The 18,932-nt window shown below is 41.8% G+C and overlaps 1 protein-coding gene across 1 annotated transcript in view; it reads right to left on the reverse strand.

The window, feature by feature from the left end:
- Nucleotides 1-18,932, reverse strand: part of CCDC198 (coiled-coil domain containing 198) — a 161,175-nt gene that overhangs the window by 53,881 nt on the left and 88,362 nt on the right. Inside the window, exon 3 of the mRNA XM_078662093.1 lies at nucleotides 9,690-9,764. Within this exon, the coding sequence (XP_078518219.1) occupies nucleotides 9,690-9,764 (75 nt within the window). The remainder of the gene's footprint in view (nucleotides 1-9,689; nucleotides 9,765-18,932) is intronic.

Here is an 18,932-nt window from a genome sequence, read left to right on the forward strand (position 1 = left end):
ATTGAACGAGCATGCAAAACGCAACTTAGACAGTTGGAGAGAGATATTGGAGCAACTGGCAGACGAGGGGCAGGAAAGGGGGACAATTGTCCGGAATCCGCTGGATTTCGTACAAGAACCCCTGGAGAGCGGGTATGTGTGTAATGCCTTGGATAAGACAGGAGGATACGTGCGGCAGGCTGAGCTCAAGTGCGTCATTTGAATGTTTACTTGAGAGTTTGTGTTCACAATTCCTCTCCCACCTTGGGCTGCAAGTTCGGGAACCCACGGGTAAGGTGTGATACATATATGGAGTAAAGATGCAAAGTTGTACTGTTCGCATGTAAAAATGGTATGTCTGTTACATAGAAAAATTGCAATAAAAATATTTTTTAAATGTTTAAATTCTTTAAAATAATTTCATTTAAGTAAAAATGTATGTTTAAAATTGTGTTTCTAATGATTTAAATTTGTTTTAAATTAATGTTATTTTATGTATAATTTGTGTGAATGTTGAATAAAATCCAAAATACGTTACTAACACATTAACATATTTTTGTTATATTTATTTAAGTCCCATTTTAAAATACAAATGTATTTTAAATTATTTTATTTTTGCTTTGTTCTTTACATACAGTTCATGTTTGTAATGTATTTTGTTAATTATAACTATTGTTTCTCAAATGTACAAGTTACATTTTACTATTTGATATAATTTTGCTTTAAATAAAACATTTTTATATGATTCTTATTAATGAGATGTTGGGTTTATAGGGGAATAAAGTGGGAGAATTTTGAAGTGTTCATTTTTATATTTATATTTTATTTACTATTTGGAATTGCACTTGTAAGTACTGTATTAAAATGAATGTTTTAAAAATAATTACTTTTGAAACTGAATATTTAATATTGATTTTTTATATTTGATATTTTTTATTAAATTATTAAATAGTTTTAAAAAACTAAAATAAATTACATTTTTTTAAATTTACATTTACTAAAAAATTGTATATAAGTAGTGGGAATAGTAAATCTGACCCCTTCAGTGCCCAGCACCTTCCACAGAATAGTTTAAATTGGAGTGGCAATAATACATTTGATCCCTTCAGTGTCCAACCCATTCTCCAAACTGGTTTAGATTGGAGAGGTAATGGCAACGTTGACAATTTGACACTTTTAGTGTCCAACAACCTTTCCCAAAATAGTTTTGATTGAAGTGACAAAAGTGAATCGGACCCCTTTAGTTTACAACACCTTCCGCAAAATGATTTTTGTGAGAATAGTGAATGGGACTATTTTAGTACCCAACACCTTCCCCAAAATGATTTATGTCTGAGTGGGAGTCGTAAATCCGACCCTTTAGTGTCCAATTACTTCCCCAAAATGGTGTAGATTGGAGTGGGAAAAATGAATACAACCTCCTTTCTGTCCATTACCTTCCCCAAAATGGGTTAGAGTGGAGTGGGAATAGTAAATCTGACCCCTTTAATGTCCAGCACCTTCCCCAGAATGGTTTAGATGGGAGAGGGAATAGTGAATGTGACTGTTTTAGTGTCCAAAACCTTCCTCAAATTGTTTACATTTGAGTGGGAGTAGTAAATCTGACTCCAAATTTTTCCTCAAAATGGTTTAGATTTGAGTGTGGATCGTAAATGTGACACTTTTGTGTCCAATTCCATCCCAAACAATGGTTTACATTGGAGTGGAAAAAATAAATATGACCTCCTTTAGTATTCATCACCTTTCCCAAAATGGATTAGATTGGAGTAGGAATAGTAAAAATGACCCCTTTAAGGTCCAACACCTTCTTCAAAATGGTTTAGATTCGACTGGGAATTGAAAATTCAACCCCTTTAATGTCTCAAACCTTTCCCAAAAGGATTTAGATTGGAGTGGGAATAGTAAATCTAATCCCTTTAGTGTCGACCATCTTCTCCATCATGGTTTAGATTGGAGTGGGAATGGTAAATTTGACTCTTTGAATGTCAAAAATCTTCCCCAAAATGATTACATTGGAGTGGGAATAATAATTGTGACCTCTTTGTGCCCAACACCTTCCCCAAAGGGGTTTAGATTGAAGTGGGAAAAGTAAATCCGACCCTTTAAATGTACACCTTCCCCAAAGTGGTTTGTAATTTGTAGTTGTGTATAGTGTTAGGCTTTTTATTTAATGCACATTTAGCAATTTTCTTTTTGATATACACATTTAAAAAAAAAAACAATCTTCCATGTTAAAGTGGTACAAAATTGTTATATACATGTTGGTATAGTAGCTAATGTGTTGGTATTTTCAACACAGTTTTTAGCCATGCGTATTTTTAAACATTTACCCAAATGGTACATTATTTTTTTTTCATATATACAGTTTTTATACATAATACATTGTATAATTGTCAGAATGCATTTTAGTATGCATTAATTAGTACTATGTTGCATGTAAATATATGTTATAGTACTATTTAATTTATGGTTTACATATGCATTTGTATTTGTTCTGTACATTGGTTAACATTTTTTAAACAATGTTATAATTTGTTTAGATACATCCTTACACGTTTAAGTAATTTTTTGACATTTCTGTTGATTTCTATAGGAAAATACTCTTCTTTTAATTTTCATTTAGCAGCCATTTGTTTTTACTGCTACCTATATTTTATACTCTGTTAGTCTCATTTTGAAGTGGGGTTTGATTGTGTCATCACGGTTCCCTGTTTCTGTTAAACAGACAAAATAAGGACCTTTTAAAGTTTTCATTGACGGTTTTCTGGGTAGCAAGATTTGGGTAGGTATAGTTGGTGTCGGTTAAGGTATTAGTGTTATTTGGTAAACTTGTTTAGTGGCAGTATGTATTTCACTATTATGTAGTGGAGTGCTGTAAGCGTAACTATACTTTGTTAGCAGTACTATGCTATTGTAAATATTGCCTTGTTTTCTACTACGTTTGTAGAGTTGTAATGTTATGTTTGTATTGTATTTGGGAAGTATATATCGATGAAGTGGGTATGTTTTTTTTTTCAGGTTTGGAAGTCGGAGTGCAACAATTTCTAATGTTTTTTTTAAAGGAAGTTATTTTCCTTTGATTTAAACCAACATTATTTCTTTAACTTCCTGGAGCAGTTTTCCCTTTGAAATTTTCATTTCTTTTTAACTGTTTTCAATGAATGTGGATTACATTGGTGAATTTAATATGGAGATTTCATTTTGAGTTGTTTTGGGTTTCTTTCTCTTTATTTTTTTACTTTTTGGTGAATTAGATTTTTTAGAAGTGGCGGTGGTAAGAACATGAGCTATACTACTGTGAATAGAAGATTTTTACTTTTTTTGGGGTAGTAAATGCTATAGTTTATTATCTACATGTATTTTGCTTTTACTGCGATTACAATGGTTTGTTTTATATATGTGTGTTTTAATAAGGAGGTTTCCTATCAGTATTTTAAATGAAGTATTAAAATTAATCATTTTTATTTATCATTCTTTTTTTGTACTTCATTAATATATTTGTTACCATAGACTGGTTTATAAAACAATTATTTAAATATTTACTTTAGATTGCTTGTGTAAATTTGTGTTGTATTTTAGTTGTGAGGATATTGGTAGGTGCTTTATAATAGTGATGTAACTATTACTTCTAGGTAGCCATCTCCTTTATTATTTAAAAAGAATCTGACTTTTTATGTAGCATTTCATAAATGTTCCTGTTTTGTTTAGTTATTTTAAGTTTGATTTGGGTTATTGATTGTTCTATCCATAGTTGATAGTTGTTGGTAGAGATGTTCTTTTTAGGTTCAAATTTATTTTTATTAACATTTTCAACAACTGACATACAACTATCACTGGGCTCCAGTTTTCAGGGGAACCAAGTTAAACAGCGTAACATATGTGGTGTTATGGGAATGAGCACAACAACCTCCCCCTATTCCTGCACCCATGCAACCCATCCAAAACTCCCCCGTCTCCCAGTATCCATCATTTGCAGGCCCCTTTCCCAGTCAAATGAGGCATGATCCTCCACTGCTTCTGGATGGCCGAGGTCATGCCTCGCACTGAGAGTTGTGGGATGGGTGTATTGCAGTATAATAGCTTTCCAGTCTGGAGTCATCCAGAATATTCAATGCTCGAAGCCTCTAGGGGCATGAGAGTTGATTGTAGTCTGTACTAAAATAAGTAAGTAATGGGCTCCATTGCTTGGCAAATGTCCGTTTTGCACCATGTGCTTGAGCCACCGATTTCTCAATTTCCAACATCCACCACTGTCTCTCTAGCCATTTCTTTTCCGAAGCTGGGCTGTGGTGCCCCCACAAGCTTAAAATAGTCTGTTTCACCACCAGCAGCAAATGGAAGATTACGCGTCCCCTTGGGCCATATAGCAGAAAGATGCCCAGGGCTAGGTGGCCCGATATCACCTCTGGGCACAGGGCCTGTGGTGTCTTCTACTTGTGTTAAGACCATCGCCCATAAGGGCCTCAGTTTGGGGCACAGCCACAGAATATGTTTCAACACCCCATCTTCTCTGCATCCTTTCCAGCACAGAGGGCTTTCCTCCTACACATTTATAAAAACATAAGAATTTACAGGATGTGCACAATTATTACTGGGGCTTTTCTTTTTAGATGTGAAAAAGTCACCTCCTTCGGGCACCCATCACAAATCTCCATAGATGCCACGGTCAGCACGTATCCCAATCAATTATGGTGGTGTGCATAATGAAATAGTTATTTGCAACAAGGGCTACCTAATTATTTGAAAGATACAACCTCCAGTTTGTGCCTAGGATATAGGTCCAGTGGTAAAGTGGGCAGAGATTCCAGCTGCACGATCAGACATTTTGGAATGCCTTTTCTGATGCCGTCATGAGACAAAAAAGTCCCCACTTTATTATTCCATTGTGCTTCACTCACCTGCGGACTTCATACTTCTCTCCGTAATCTAGCTGACCACAATCCACAATGGAGAGTTGGGTGAATTCCTTAAGCATGAGAAATATTTGATTTCTGCATGGTTCAGACAGACAAAAACACAAGATCCAATATAGCAAAAATAGAAATAGAGGTCAGATGGTAACCTCACTAAATGGCAACACGGACACTTCTTCCAGCTTGGGCTTTTATGGGACAACTTAATGCCTCCATAGAGTTGTGGTCTTGCAATTCTTCAATAGACATAACTTGATAGCAACGATTTGTAGTTTAAAAGTGCAAGATCAGAAACTGTGCCTGTGAGATGGTCACCCTTATGCTAGTTGGTAAGCATTTACAGCCTGATTCATCAAGCTAAATTGCACTCGCAAAGGGCAAGATTCTCAGAATCTTGCCTTTTGCGAGTGCAATTTTTGCATTTGGGATTCATCATCCCAAATGCAAAAATCGCTATTTAAGAATTTGCATATTTGCGAGGAATTGGATTTAAGGAATCTCTAACAGAGATTCCTTAAATGCAATTCATCAACCAATTAGAAATTGCGAAATTGCAATATTTGGTCGCAATTTACCACCAAGTCTGACTTGGTGGTAAATTGCGAAAATAGTGTAAAAAGCACTTAAGTGCATTTTTTTCTTTTGCATGTTACACACACACATGTCCTTTGGACATGTGTGTGCGCAACACCTGTTCAAATGTGAATTTAAGGGGTGCTACAGGGTGTCCTTTGGACACCCCTGGCACCCTTCAAATCGCTATCTTATTTGCGAGTAGCAAATTGCTAATCGCAAATAAGGAATACTCCCCATTCCTTCCTATGGGCCTTTTGGCCCATAGGAATGAATGGGGAGTTTTTCCTTATTTGCGATTAGCAATTTGCTACTCGCAAATAAGGAATGTGTAGGAATCGCTATTTATTTAGCAATTCCTACATGAATACCGTTTTGCGAGTCCTTAATAGCGAATCGCTATGATTCGCTATTAGGGGCTCGCAAAACGGCCCCTTGATGAATCAGGCTGAAAGAGGGGGAGAGTAAAAATAGAAGAATACATGGAAAAGAGAGATTTTATATGGCAGGGAAGACCTTAGAAAAATGTTTCCCTGTATTGGAGTAAAATATCCATATCACTAAATTGGAATACGGACACCTCTGGAGCAGTGAAAAAGGAGGGCAGCACAAGACACATCAAGGCAAGCCAAACCTTATGGCAGTAGAGCTCTCAAATACATTCCTGAAATACCTAGAACAAAAGCTGAAAGCACACTCCTTTATGGGGCAGACCATGAGGACTCCATCATTTGTGCAATATTTTAGCCAGAGTCCCAAGAAACGTCTGGATGTCGGCTGTACAAATGTCCCAGAGTGTCGGATCGGTAACGTGGACACTCGGGCAATGCCTGAGATGCCGGTGTCCGAGCTCCAGCTGTGGGCTGCTTTTTTGAGCAGCCTAGGGGGCCAATTTGAACAGCTCTGCGCTGTTCGATGCCGCCAGCGGCCCAATGGGTGCCTAAGTGGCCTTTCTGGAGGCAGATGGGTGTCCATTACCTCCCTTTTATCAACGGCAGGGGTGTCACTCCCTTGCTCTCACTGGGCCGGACCATTAATATATGCATATTGAGCGAGGTCAGGGGGCCTGAGCAAATGTGACTTTACTTGTTTCAGGCGTGTTTCACCAGTGTAAAGTAATCCGTGCCATTTTTTTTAACGCCCTGCTCCCCCCACCCCCCTCACGCCCCCCCCCCTTTCTTTTTTTATAAAATTTTGCCAAAGCAGTGTTTTACGGAAAGGCAATATGCAAATGTGTGCCACTTTTTTTTTTGCTTGCCCGGGACGATTTTTACCCCCAATCCAACCCTGGTCCCAGACTGCCCAAAATGTTCTGATAGACGCTATCTGTGGCACTGGAGCCCCTGATCTGACCAGCATGACGATAGCAATGAGCTATACAGACAAAAAGAGAGCTGCCCAGCAAGCAGCCTCGTGTATGAATGAAGGACAGATCTTGTCATGTACGGCACTCCTCTCGATCATAAGGAAAGGATCCTGAATGAATGATTTAATTGGTCAATTGACAATGTCCAGTTTGTGAGCGCAGCTAATGAACAAAGCCTGCCACAAACTAACAAGTTACTAAAACTAAGTTGCAGAGTCATAAAGAAAAATACACAGGAGATAAACTTGATAAACCAAAATATCTACACTGGAGAAATATATTTAACCCATCAAACCACGTGCAACTTCACATGACTGAACTTGCAAACCCGGAGGACTGGAGTCTTTTCTATGCTGCAAAGTTCAAAATAATCGACGAGAGAGACGGAAAATGTTGCTGAAATCAAGTAGAAACAAAGATATGTGACTGAAACAGTGAGCAAGTGGAAAACTGCAACTGTGTCTTCCCCTTTTGCAAAGGGTACAGCTTCTGAAGAAAAGAGATCCTGCAGAAAATATGCAAGAACTGAGCTCTACAGAATCAACAGAGTTTCTCTTAGGATGTGTAGAGATGCCTTTGCTAATGTAGGATAATACTTCAAATTGATGATGTAGAAGAGAATATAAAGAATGTCTGCCATCGAGAAGTTATCCCTGTAATATTAATATAAGCAACGGGAATCTAAAGCTAACGAACACCTAGGAATGACACAAGGATTCTTTTCCTTGGGATCCAAGATCAGAATACACGGCTTTTTATAGAAGAAACGAAATTCCTATGAGCTAAATAATTTCAGAAAATGAACATGCACGACTCCTACTCTGTTCACACTTGCTCATTCTAACCTGCCTGCACTTTCTGCCCCGGCCACTTTTGGGCTTAATCCTAAAATATGAAGTAAAATGCAAAGGATAGCAGCAAGAGATCCTCCAAACAAAGGGGATCATTAGGATGACGGGCGCACTTTGTCCGCCCGCCATCCTGTCGGAATTCGGGACCGCCCACCATAAGGGCGGGGGTCCCGTGGGGGGTATTAGGATGTGCCTGCCACAGTGGCGGGCACATCCTGCATTTTTAGCATTGCGGCGGGCGGTGCTCTCTGCACCGCCCACCACAATGCTAAAAATGCATTTCAGCATTTGCATTAACAAAGCGGCAGGCACCGCGCGGTGCCTGCCACTTTGTTAATGCAAATGAAGGCGGTATCACAGGTCCCCCCCGTGTGCACCCCCCATCTATACTTCACTCTGGGGGCCTGCAGGGGGCCCCCAGAGTGAAGACCGCATGCCTTTCCATGGCGGCATCGCCACCGCGGAAAGGCACCTAAACACAACCATCATAATATGGCTGGCGGTGTCTGATAGACACCGCCACCATATCATTCCTTTTCTGCCCCGGCCGCTAGGCGACCGGGGCGGAAAAGCGGCGGACGGTCTTTCCGTCTGCCGAGGACCCCCCCGCCATACTAATATGGCGGGGGGGAAATGAGTGTGGATGTTGGGCGGATTGCCCCCGCCAGGCTGGCGGTGGCTACCGCCAGCCTGGCAGGGGCAATCCGCCCGACATCATAATGGGCTCCAAAGTCTCCAGAACTGTCTCTGTAGCAAATAAGGTGAAAATCAAAAGGTGGAAGTCTGTAGAAAGGACATAGAAGCCCCAAACTTCAGCATTTGAACATTCAGGGACCTGAATGTAATGTTCTCAGTATCTACTCAAAGGTTCTGGTATCTATCCCAGACAGGATCCCCGTGCACACTTTAAACTAACCACTGCTAATAACCCTTCATCACACTTTTCTTCTCATAATTTCTCTTCTATGACAACCTAGACAATCTATATTAATCTACCTTGATGTAAACTGTTTTTAATCTTTTTTAATTAAAAGTTTAATTTGACCGAATGCACATAAATAAATTGAAATTAATTGAGATTTCTTATATGTTTGAGAGGTGGAAAGTTAGTCTGAGAGTACGGGCATAGCAAGAAGGAAGAGAACAAGGGACGCAAACAAAGAAGGAAAAGTGAAAGGAAGGAATCCATTTCTAAATAAAGAGAGAGGGGTTGAGAAACATGGGTAGAAGATAGTAAAAAAGGGGAAGAAAGAAGAATTGGATACAATGTCAAGGCTCAAACAATAAATGGGAGGAAGGCAAAGGGTGGCTCATGACAATATTAAGCACATGGAGTAGCAAAGGCAAAAAGAGGGGTAAACAAAAGTGGGAGGAGGTTCAGGAGAAGAAGGAAGGGAAAGCAAAGGTGTAGGATTAGTTGGAGAGAAAAAGTGGTAAAAAATGCAAGAATTAAGAAAGAAAAACAGGATTCAATTTGACTCACACTAAATACTTTAAAAGTCAGCAAAGTGCATTTATGCATGATAAAAAGTACTATGGGCAATAAAACAATTCTGGCTTTTTCAATTTATTTTGGCGTCGGAATGTGTAAACACTGATAAAAAGCTGAATTTCACAGAATGGGAAATCACTGAAAAAAACACCCATGTGATTCACCAAAAAAATAAACACTGAGAACAGCAGGTGTGTGTAATTCACTCAGAAACGTTGATATCTGCCCCTTCGAACACAGACATTACCATGGTCTTCTATGCCTTGATGAAAAGTGGTTTCCTAGTCACCAAACGTAGCCCGAAGATTGTCATGTTATAACATGTTGGGATTTGCTGTATGGCTGCACAATATTGTATAATGGGAAACAAACATTTGCAAGAATTTCGTACTGATGCTCTAGTCCTAGTTGCGGGTAGTATATATACAGTGAAACATTTGCACGCCCAAATGCTCTAGTGCCCAGTTTTCCTAGTGAACTATGCTTGTAATCTGTGCTGTTTTGAAATTGCTTACCTTTGCTGTCTGGTCAGCTTTGTTTAATAGTTTCTCAGAAGCCAATATTGTTGGCAGGTCAACAGGTTCAAGTCTCTGAAAATAAAACTTACAATTTTTAAGTGAAAAACAGATTGCAACACATAAAACTCAGGTGCATGCTCAGATTCTATGAATATTTTTTGTATACTTCATTCCTGTGCAAATGCAGGAAAATACTAGTTGTGCATTTTGTTTTATCTTTGTTTAGATATAAATTTATGTGTTGCAGAAATATCTTATTACATCCAACCAAACACTCTCCATTTCGAAAAGCATCAACCTCGCGGCAGCATAATTGCTGCCAATGCTCAGAAGACATTGACACACTCATGTCCTACAAATAACTTAGGCAACCACCCTGAGGTGTGCTTGAAACACCATCTGCAGTCCTGTGCACCACATAAGCCATTTGTAAGCACAACACACTGTGCTAATTCATGTTCAGCAAATGTATTTCCGAAGTAACCCCTTTGACTTATGGCCTAATTTTGACTTTGGCGGTGCGGGGACTGCAGTTGTCGTTTAGCGGTCCGACCACCTACTATCCTGGCATTCCGACCGCTGGATTACAATGCGGACGGGCAGACCACTGCAAAAGCACTGCAAGTCTGCCGGCATTGCCAAGATCCCTAGTAGTTCCACTGCAGCGGCGTTGTGGACAGTGGCAGTCCACAACGCCGTGAGTGTTACGACCTGAATTGTGTACAATCTGCATGCACGGTTTAGTGATACTTGAACTGTGTACAATCAGCATGCACGGTTTGGTTATACTGGAACCGTTTAGTGGCACTTGAACTCTGTACAACCAGCATGTTCTGTTTAGAGATACATAAATTGTGGACAATCTGCATGTGCTATATAGTGATATTTGAACTGTTTACAACCTGCATGTGCTGTTTGGTGATACTTGAACTCTGTACACCCTGCATGTGCTGTTTAGTGATACTTGAAGGTGTACATACAATCTGCATGCATGGTTTGGTTATACTTGAACCGTTTAGTGATACTTGAATTCTGTACAACCTGCTTGGGCTGTTTAGAGATACGTGAACTGTGTGCAACCTGCATGTGCTGTTTAGTGATACTTGAACAGTGTACAATCTGCATGCACGGTTTGGTTATACTTGAACCGTTTAGTGATACTTGAATTCTGTACAACCTGCTTGGGCTGTTTAGAGATACGTGAACTGTGTGCAATCTCCATGCCCGGTTTAGTTATGCTTAAACTACGTACAACCTGCATGTGCTGTTTAGAGAATCTTAAACTGTGTGGATCAAGAATGCACTCAAAGATGTCTGAAATGGCCCGGCCACAAAGCTATACAATGACACAAGCAGGCAATAATCACCCCAGAATGACTCATTCTAACATTTCAAGAGCAGTATGATTGTTGACAAGGCACTCCACGCTGATGCCTGGCTGCCTCGGGTATTGACAGCGTAATTGAAACAATATTTGTAAGTAATACATGTTATTAGCACTCAGAGATGGTAAACTTCATGCAATGCCCAGCCAATCTGTGACATAAAACTAGACAATACTATGATATCAACATCAGCAAACCACAATCACAGCAAGCCACAAATGTCTCAGTGTCACCAGGCACTTTAATAGAGAGGCAAACAATAAGAGAGGTGTATGCTAAACCTCGCAGCACCTCACCATGTCCCTCTTTCGTCAAATGAAACCCACAGGGCTCATTTTACACCCGTTGCAGAAACCTGATGTTCCTATTTGGCAATTGGGTTAATAACAATGTTCTCAAACTGAGATGCTGATGTGGTTATTGTATTTGTTATGCGACAAAGGTAAGAATGTATCAGGTGAATGTATAGTCACAGTTTGCTGTAACTAATAAGCATACTTTTAGTTTCGCTTTGCAGGACTGGGAGGAATGCTTCCATGTATACTCCAAAAATATGTTTATTAGGAATTATACAATCACCTATATGATGAGGCTTAACGGCCAGTGCTGCCACTTTGTCACTAGGGAACTCGGTTCAAGTGCCATCTTCAGCTCAACACCTTGTGATTCTGGGCAAATTCCCCAATCTCCGAGTGATAAAAAAAAACGTAATGTAACCTGGAGCACAACAATCCTTGGACCAAGTTTGTGATGTTTAAAACTACAAAAAAGAAATACTATGTGGCCGATTACGATGCTGTCAGAAAAGGCATTGACCGTTGGTCGGAGCCTTTCCGACAACATTGTAATATGCCAGTCCGATTCCTTTCCACCCGCCTTATTACAATAGAGGCAGTTGGAAAGGAATCCGACCAATCATTCCGACTGGCCTCTGACGAGCTCGGGGCGCCCATCCACCAGCCAGAATTCTGTCAGTAACCTCAAGGGCGGCTCTATCTGCCCAAGGGTTTACTATGTCGGATTTCGACAGCCTTTCTTTGCTGGCCTTTCTGACACAGAAAGAACAGCGGAACTCGACTTTGGGGGCCCCCATGGTTGCACGACCTCCAGTTGGAGACTCATGGGCACCTATAGTGCTCCACTGTTGATCCCTGCACCCCTTGGCAGGCAACTTGAGGTGCCTGCCACAGGGTGCAGGGATGAACTTCACCTCCTACTTTACAATTGGAGCATGTATTCTGGCCAGAAAACATGCCCCCATTGTAAAGTTTAGGCATGCGATCAAACAGTGTTCAGATGCATCCTAATCAATCGTTCGGGACCGCTGACCGGGTATCGCTAGGTCCCATGACCGAGACGATGTCGGGCAGAGGACACTCCACCTGCTCATAATAGGGCCCTTAACTTTTTAGTATAGTAATGTTGGGCAGTGCTTTAAATGGCCCTGTACTGACCTCTGCCGATTACCAACATTTGCTTATTTTTTCCCCTTCAGTACCGGTACTTCTTCTTGGACAATGAGAGTACTGGTATTCATAGGGGCCTGGCTTTGAACAGGTGGTGCTGCTCTTATCAACGGATACCTCGGCAGCTCTTTCAGCACACCCTATACAGGTGTTTAAGCATGCCTTTAAATCACGATGGAAGGCTAAAGTAGTACAAGAGAGCATGTAGAGTAGAACTTGTCTCCAGGACACGCCGATCTTCTGTGAGAGCATGAGATATTATGGCAGTAGATGATGATTTTGGGAGTGGGAACTAGGTTGGAGTCTTGGCGTCTTCTGTGCAAATCACCTTATCACCCTGTGATTTAAAAATCACAGGAATGGGAGTTTATGTAATGCGGATGGTGCTCATGTAAAGTGCTCCAGTACCATCAGCGTTATTTAAAACAAAAAAATAAAACATTATGAGGTGTGTGGCTGAAGGATGTTTCCTTAGACCTTACACAGCGAGGTTAGAGAGGTGGCTGTAAAACCTAATGCGCGGGGGAATGGGACGCATTGTTCTGGGCAGTACAGCTTTTTAGCATGCGCATTTTTTTAAATGACTGGAAAGTGTCGCCCATCAGAAATTTGCAGTTATACCTGTTTGCTTAAAAGTAAATCTCTGACCTTTCCTACAACTTTTTGATTAACCTCCAAGAAAAGACATAAAAGGGAAAACAAACTTTCAAAAAACAAACATTTTACTGGTTGGTCTAGTGCATTTAAAACAAACTGGCAACTTCTTGTTTCACATGGAAAACCAGCCTTAAACTAAATGAGACATGAACGTCTATGGAATATGTGACACTTTCAAAAGAGTTCTGGATTGTAATTGGAAATGCTTTGCACTCTGGGATTTATAGTTCCTTTTCTTGTTATACATATGGGATTTAAAAAATGCCAGCGTACACAACACAGATAGAACCATCAGGGAATGGATGAATATGTCACATAGCTTGACCATCCTGGGAGCTACCCAGCCCCTATCCTCATATTTTGCGGAAGTCCTCATACATCATGCATGTAAACAAATTTCAGCAATGACCATTGTTTTTGCTTTTTTTCATAATTAATAGGTAATTCTTTCAGGACACTGCTTCTGGCGTAGTAAGTTCTGTGCAATCGTCATTGACCCAATTCAGGAAGGACCTCAGACTTGGCTCTTGGACTGAACCTCCACACCCAGACGGATCAGCAGACCCCCCTCAGCGCCTTGAGACCCTTACGGGTGAGTTGCCACGCTATACAAACCCCTGATTGATTGATATTACTTTAATTAATAACCTGATCTTGGTGCTTTCCAGGCAAAGGTTCGATTCACCATAAAATTGCATAGAGGGTGTATGTGCCCGCTGTAAAGCACAGCATGCAACATACAGATCACAGATTTGTTTTTTTGTAGATAGCTCAGTTGGTTACTGCTTTTGTTGCAGAGACCCTTGTCACAAGTTAAAATCCTTGTCATAAAGCTTAGTGAATTATGGCCCCACATCAAGGAGCTGCATGCAAACTACAAGACAAACGTTTAGAACCTTACCATTTTTCCTCAATCTTTTGTTATTCTAAGATTGCTAAAAAGAGCTACCTTGGGTAGTAACAAACATATATTAGGAAGTTCTACGTAAATGGATATAACTGTAATAACTCATATACGGATACATCCAACATTTTTACAATCATGAAGGTCTCTTGTATACAAAGCTTGAAAAGGTCAAAAACCTAGCCCGTCCCTTATCCCACCCTTAACACTGCCCCTTGCCCCACCCTTATATCCGCCCCAAACGCCACCCACTATCCATCACGCACTTTGGTGAGTACCTGCACTTATTTTTTTAAAACACAGGCGTTGGGTGATTTGTAAGTCATTAGCTGTACAATTAATTACGTTAACATTCCATTAATGTACTTTTTTAAAGCATTTTAATAATTTTAAATAATTGTACAATATATTTGAATTTGAAAAAAATGCTCTTCACCTCTACTGCATGTGACAGCACTACAAGAGGAGCACACACTTGCTACCTATTTCCTCAGACAATGAGTTGCTAGGAACTTGCAGTGTAGAAGCAGGGGCCCAGCAGTCATCCACAACACTAGAATACAGTCTTCATACAGTGCCATTCCACTGGCGCCTGGATTTAGGGCCTGATTACAATCTTTTGCGGATGGGATACTCTGTCACAAACGTGATGGCTATCCCGTCCCCATATTACAAGTTCCATAGGTTGTAATTGTAGTGACCTGTGTCAGGGGCACTGGGACCCTGCACTCGACCCAGGGGAGAAGACAGGAACCAGACACCACTTCAGGTCACGGAGTGGGGCGGGCATTGTTGGACTCGAGGGCAGAGGACACGGATATAATACCAAGAGGGCTACATTGCCGGACTGTCAGTCTAGCCCATGAGTCACACAGAGGCATGGTCGCAACAAAGAGGATTCTACGGGAGAAGGTATGGTTCCCTGGCCTAGACAGAATGGCGAAAGACACCATACTGAGCTGCCACATCTGCCAAACAACAGGCCCACCAGCAAAGCCAGAGTCATTACAAATGTCAGAACTTCCAAAGGCAGTATGGACAACGTTAGCAGCAGACTTCTATGGGCTGCTAGACATGGGAAACTACCTGCTCGTGATCTTTGAGGAATACTCAAGATTTCCCATAGTACGCTACACCTCCTCGACATCAGCATCTGCGACATTACCAATATTGGATGACATATTTGCAGCCTGGGGATCACCAGAGACGCTAAAGACAGACAACGGTCCTCCATTTTCAGGGGAAGAGTTCAAAAAATTCATGACCTACCTGGGCATTCACCACAGGAAGATAACGCCTCTGTGGCCACAAGCGAATGGCATGGTGGAGCGAGTCATGGGCAAAATAAAGAAGGCAGTCCAGAGAGCAAAGCTGGCGCAGATTTCCATAGGACAGGCACTCTGTCAAGTACTACGGTACTATAGATGTCTAGCTGAGTTAGTGCTGGAAGGACAAGCAGAACAAGGCTACCCCAGCTAGAGGCGAAGAGATCACCAGATCACAGAAGCATTGCTGTCAGGGACCAAGAGGCAATGGAAAAGATGAAAGCATATGCGGACAACAGGTGACATGCCACTCCGGTGCACCTCAAGCCAGGGGACCAGGTTGTGGTACGTCAGCGACAACGGAGAAAGTCCGACAGTCCATTTTCAAAGGACCAACTAACAATAACAGAGGTCAAGGGGCCAACGATCACAGTAGAATTAGGGCCGTACTGAATAACAAGAAATAGCTCTCACTTCAAAGGAGTGAAGACCATTGATGAAGACGGAGATGACAGTGCACCAGAAAACATCGGCGCACAGGAGAGGAACAGAACAATAGACGATGAAGGAAGAGGTACGGATAAGAGTGAAGGACAAGAAAAGGACCTACAGGAGGAAAAAAAAGGGACTTGTCCAAGAAGAGTGAGCAAGAAAACAAAAAGACTGATTGAAGAAATGTAGTGATGGGGACAAATACCTGTCTCTCCATTCCTCCCATTTTCTATCTCTCTCTCTCTCTCTCTCTCTCTCTCTCTCTCTCTCTCTCTCTCTCTCTCTCTCTATCTCTCTCATTCCCCTTTTTCTTCTCGACATATACCTAGATCCATCTCTCTCTCTCTCATTGCATTCTCTTCGTGACAAAGGGGGAGATGTAGTGACCTGAGTCAGGGGCACTAGGACACTGCACTCGACCCAGGGGAGGGGACAGAGACCACTTCAGGTCAGGAAGTGGGGCGGGCATTGTTGGACTCGAGGGCAGAGGGCACGGATGTGCATCTGGGCACAGCTCAGAGCTAAGAAATAAAGAAAACATAAAGCCACTCACCTGTCTCTGCGTGGGTTACTAGTAGGAAAGGATAATAATGGAATTGTAATATGAGGGAAGGGATATCTGTCATGTTTGATACAGAGAAACCCTGTCCGCCAAGATTGTAATCAGGTCCTAAGATTCAAGCACAAACATACACCCAGACGCAGGAAAAAAAAGACAACACATGATATCACAATCCATGTTGGGATCTTGGCTGGCATGGACGTTTCACTTTCCTATGGAAGCACAGGCACATCATGTGAGCCCAGGTATGTTTCAACCATTCGGCCCAGGTTATTTATTATTCTTTTTACACAAGTGAATTATCATGTTAATCCTGACTGCCGAGTTCTACTTATTTTACCTCATTTTTGCTTTTCTTCTGCTCAAGCAGAAAATACATCATGTAAGACGTGAACCTGGGGTCTGGATTCACCAAAGTTTGCATCAGATTTCTGTTACTTTTTCAATGCAGACCCAATGCTGCTGGGTGTTACAAATCAATGCAAATTGCTCTGTTGGTTTGCAAAACAAAAGTACCGGCTGCTTGGAGGCATCCAATGGCAGGTGCATAAGCTTTGCCATGCATCCAGCCTATGGATTTTGATGTAAACCCACATCTATAAAGGGGTGAATTGATGCTAAAAACCTATGCCAAATGCGGGTGGTGTAAGGAGGAAACATATCTTTATTTCTCATCGATTTTTCCTCTTTGCATGTGTAGTGCTTTCTGTATAACACACACATAGAGGAAATTGCCTTTCAGCAGTTTGTGTGCAGTAGAGACCACATCTTGCACAAAACATTGTTGGGCCACTACAGAATTTGACCTGAAGCAAGACAGAGAAAGACCGAAAAGGGAGAAAGTCAAAGGATGAGAGCTATTGGTAAGCAGGGACTAAGGAAGAAAATTGGGATGAAAAAGGGCCCTTAAGAGTGAGTTAAAGAGGCAGGAAGTGTAGTGTGGTGGAAGAAAGATGCATGAAGTAGAATCAAGACTAGGCTGTTTTGGTATTCTGAAACCCCAGCATTGAATAGCACCAGCAGTGAGCTCCCAAGAAAAACTTTAGACCCCTGGGCAAATTAAACACTGAGCACAAACAAATAGTTGATAATGCCAACAGATGTTGCTGGCTTTTCCAGGGAGTGGATACTCTTCAAATGTCATTATACTTGCAACTGCCATACAAAGGTGGGGACTAACACTCCAAGCTGAACAGGCCGGACTCGCCGCAATGAAATAACATTGGACTTGGTGTAGACTTCTGGTTAGGTCAAAACATGAATTTATGCTGCAGGACCATGCTGTGTGTGGGCTAGGTGTGATATATACAGCTGCAACAGAGGCCTTTTTTGTTGTGGTTAGGAAAATGGTTGTAGTGTTGTAGTGTGCTTTGTAAGACAAAGAGCATGCTGGTGAGTCTGGGTGTGTGATTTTGTGTTTTATTTCTTTTTTTGGGACTGATCTTGAGCATTATGGTGTGTGTTTTGTGAATTAGGAAGAGGGCCCAAAGGAATATTTTCCACACTTTGGGGCCGATTATGATCGCGGACGGACTTTCGTCCGTCCGCGATCACTGAGGAGGAGGGAACGTCCGCATGGGCTGCGGCGTTCCCTCCTGTGCAATTAGGATGTGACCGCCCCCCTGGCGGTCACATCCTCTATTACTAACATTGCGGCGGGTGCGGCTTCAAGCTGCACCCGCAGCAATGTCAAAAATGCAGGTGTTGCATTTGTATGCAGAAAGAGGCAGGCACCGCGCGGTGCCTGCCCTTTCCGCATACAAATGCAGGGGGGTACCATAGGTACCCCCCATGTGCACCCCCCACCCCCCCCTTCACCTAGGGGGCCCGCAACGGGCCCCCGCAGTGAAGTTACACATGCTTTTCCACGGCGGTAAAGCCGCAGCGGAAAAGCATGTTTCACATCCCATCCTAATCTGGCTGACGGTGTCTGAGAGACACCGTCACTATATTAGAGCTTTTCCGCCGCGGTTGTAAGCCAACCGCGGCGGAAAAGCAGCGGACGGAAACCAGGACCCACCAGCCATCCTAATGTGGCGGTGGGTCTTGGGTGGGTCCGCAGCGGATTTTCCGCATCCTCCGGGCCGGCGGTGGCTTCCGCCGGCCCAGAGGATGCGGAAAATCCGCTATCCTAATAAGCCTTTTTGTGAGGTTGGGTTTGGGGGTTTTATGTGCAGTAATCCACCCTACAACCATTAAATAATAGAACACGCATTGGCAATGCCAATAGTTTGAGCTTTTAAGGAATATTGCTTGATAATGTGAAGAATTACAAGTATATAGCATGGGAAGGGAGGTGTATTTGTATTGAGGCAAAGAACTGTATAAATAAACAAAGTGGTCACAGATGTGTTGAGGGCAAGCACTTTTTTGTGAAAGCACACACCTTCTGCTCAATCAAAACTTGTATTCCTGTATTCCAACATGTGAGCTGCGCTAGATCCCCCTCTGTGATTCTCACATCATTTTCTGGTGACATCTGCACTGTTAAGCCAGACCATAAAAACTA

Source organism: Lissotriton helveticus, chromosome 9 (assembly GCF_964261635.1).
Source record: "Lissotriton helveticus chromosome 9, aLisHel1.1, whole genome shotgun sequence".
NCBI lineage: Eukaryota > Metazoa > Chordata > Amphibia > Caudata > Salamandridae > Lissotriton > Lissotriton helveticus.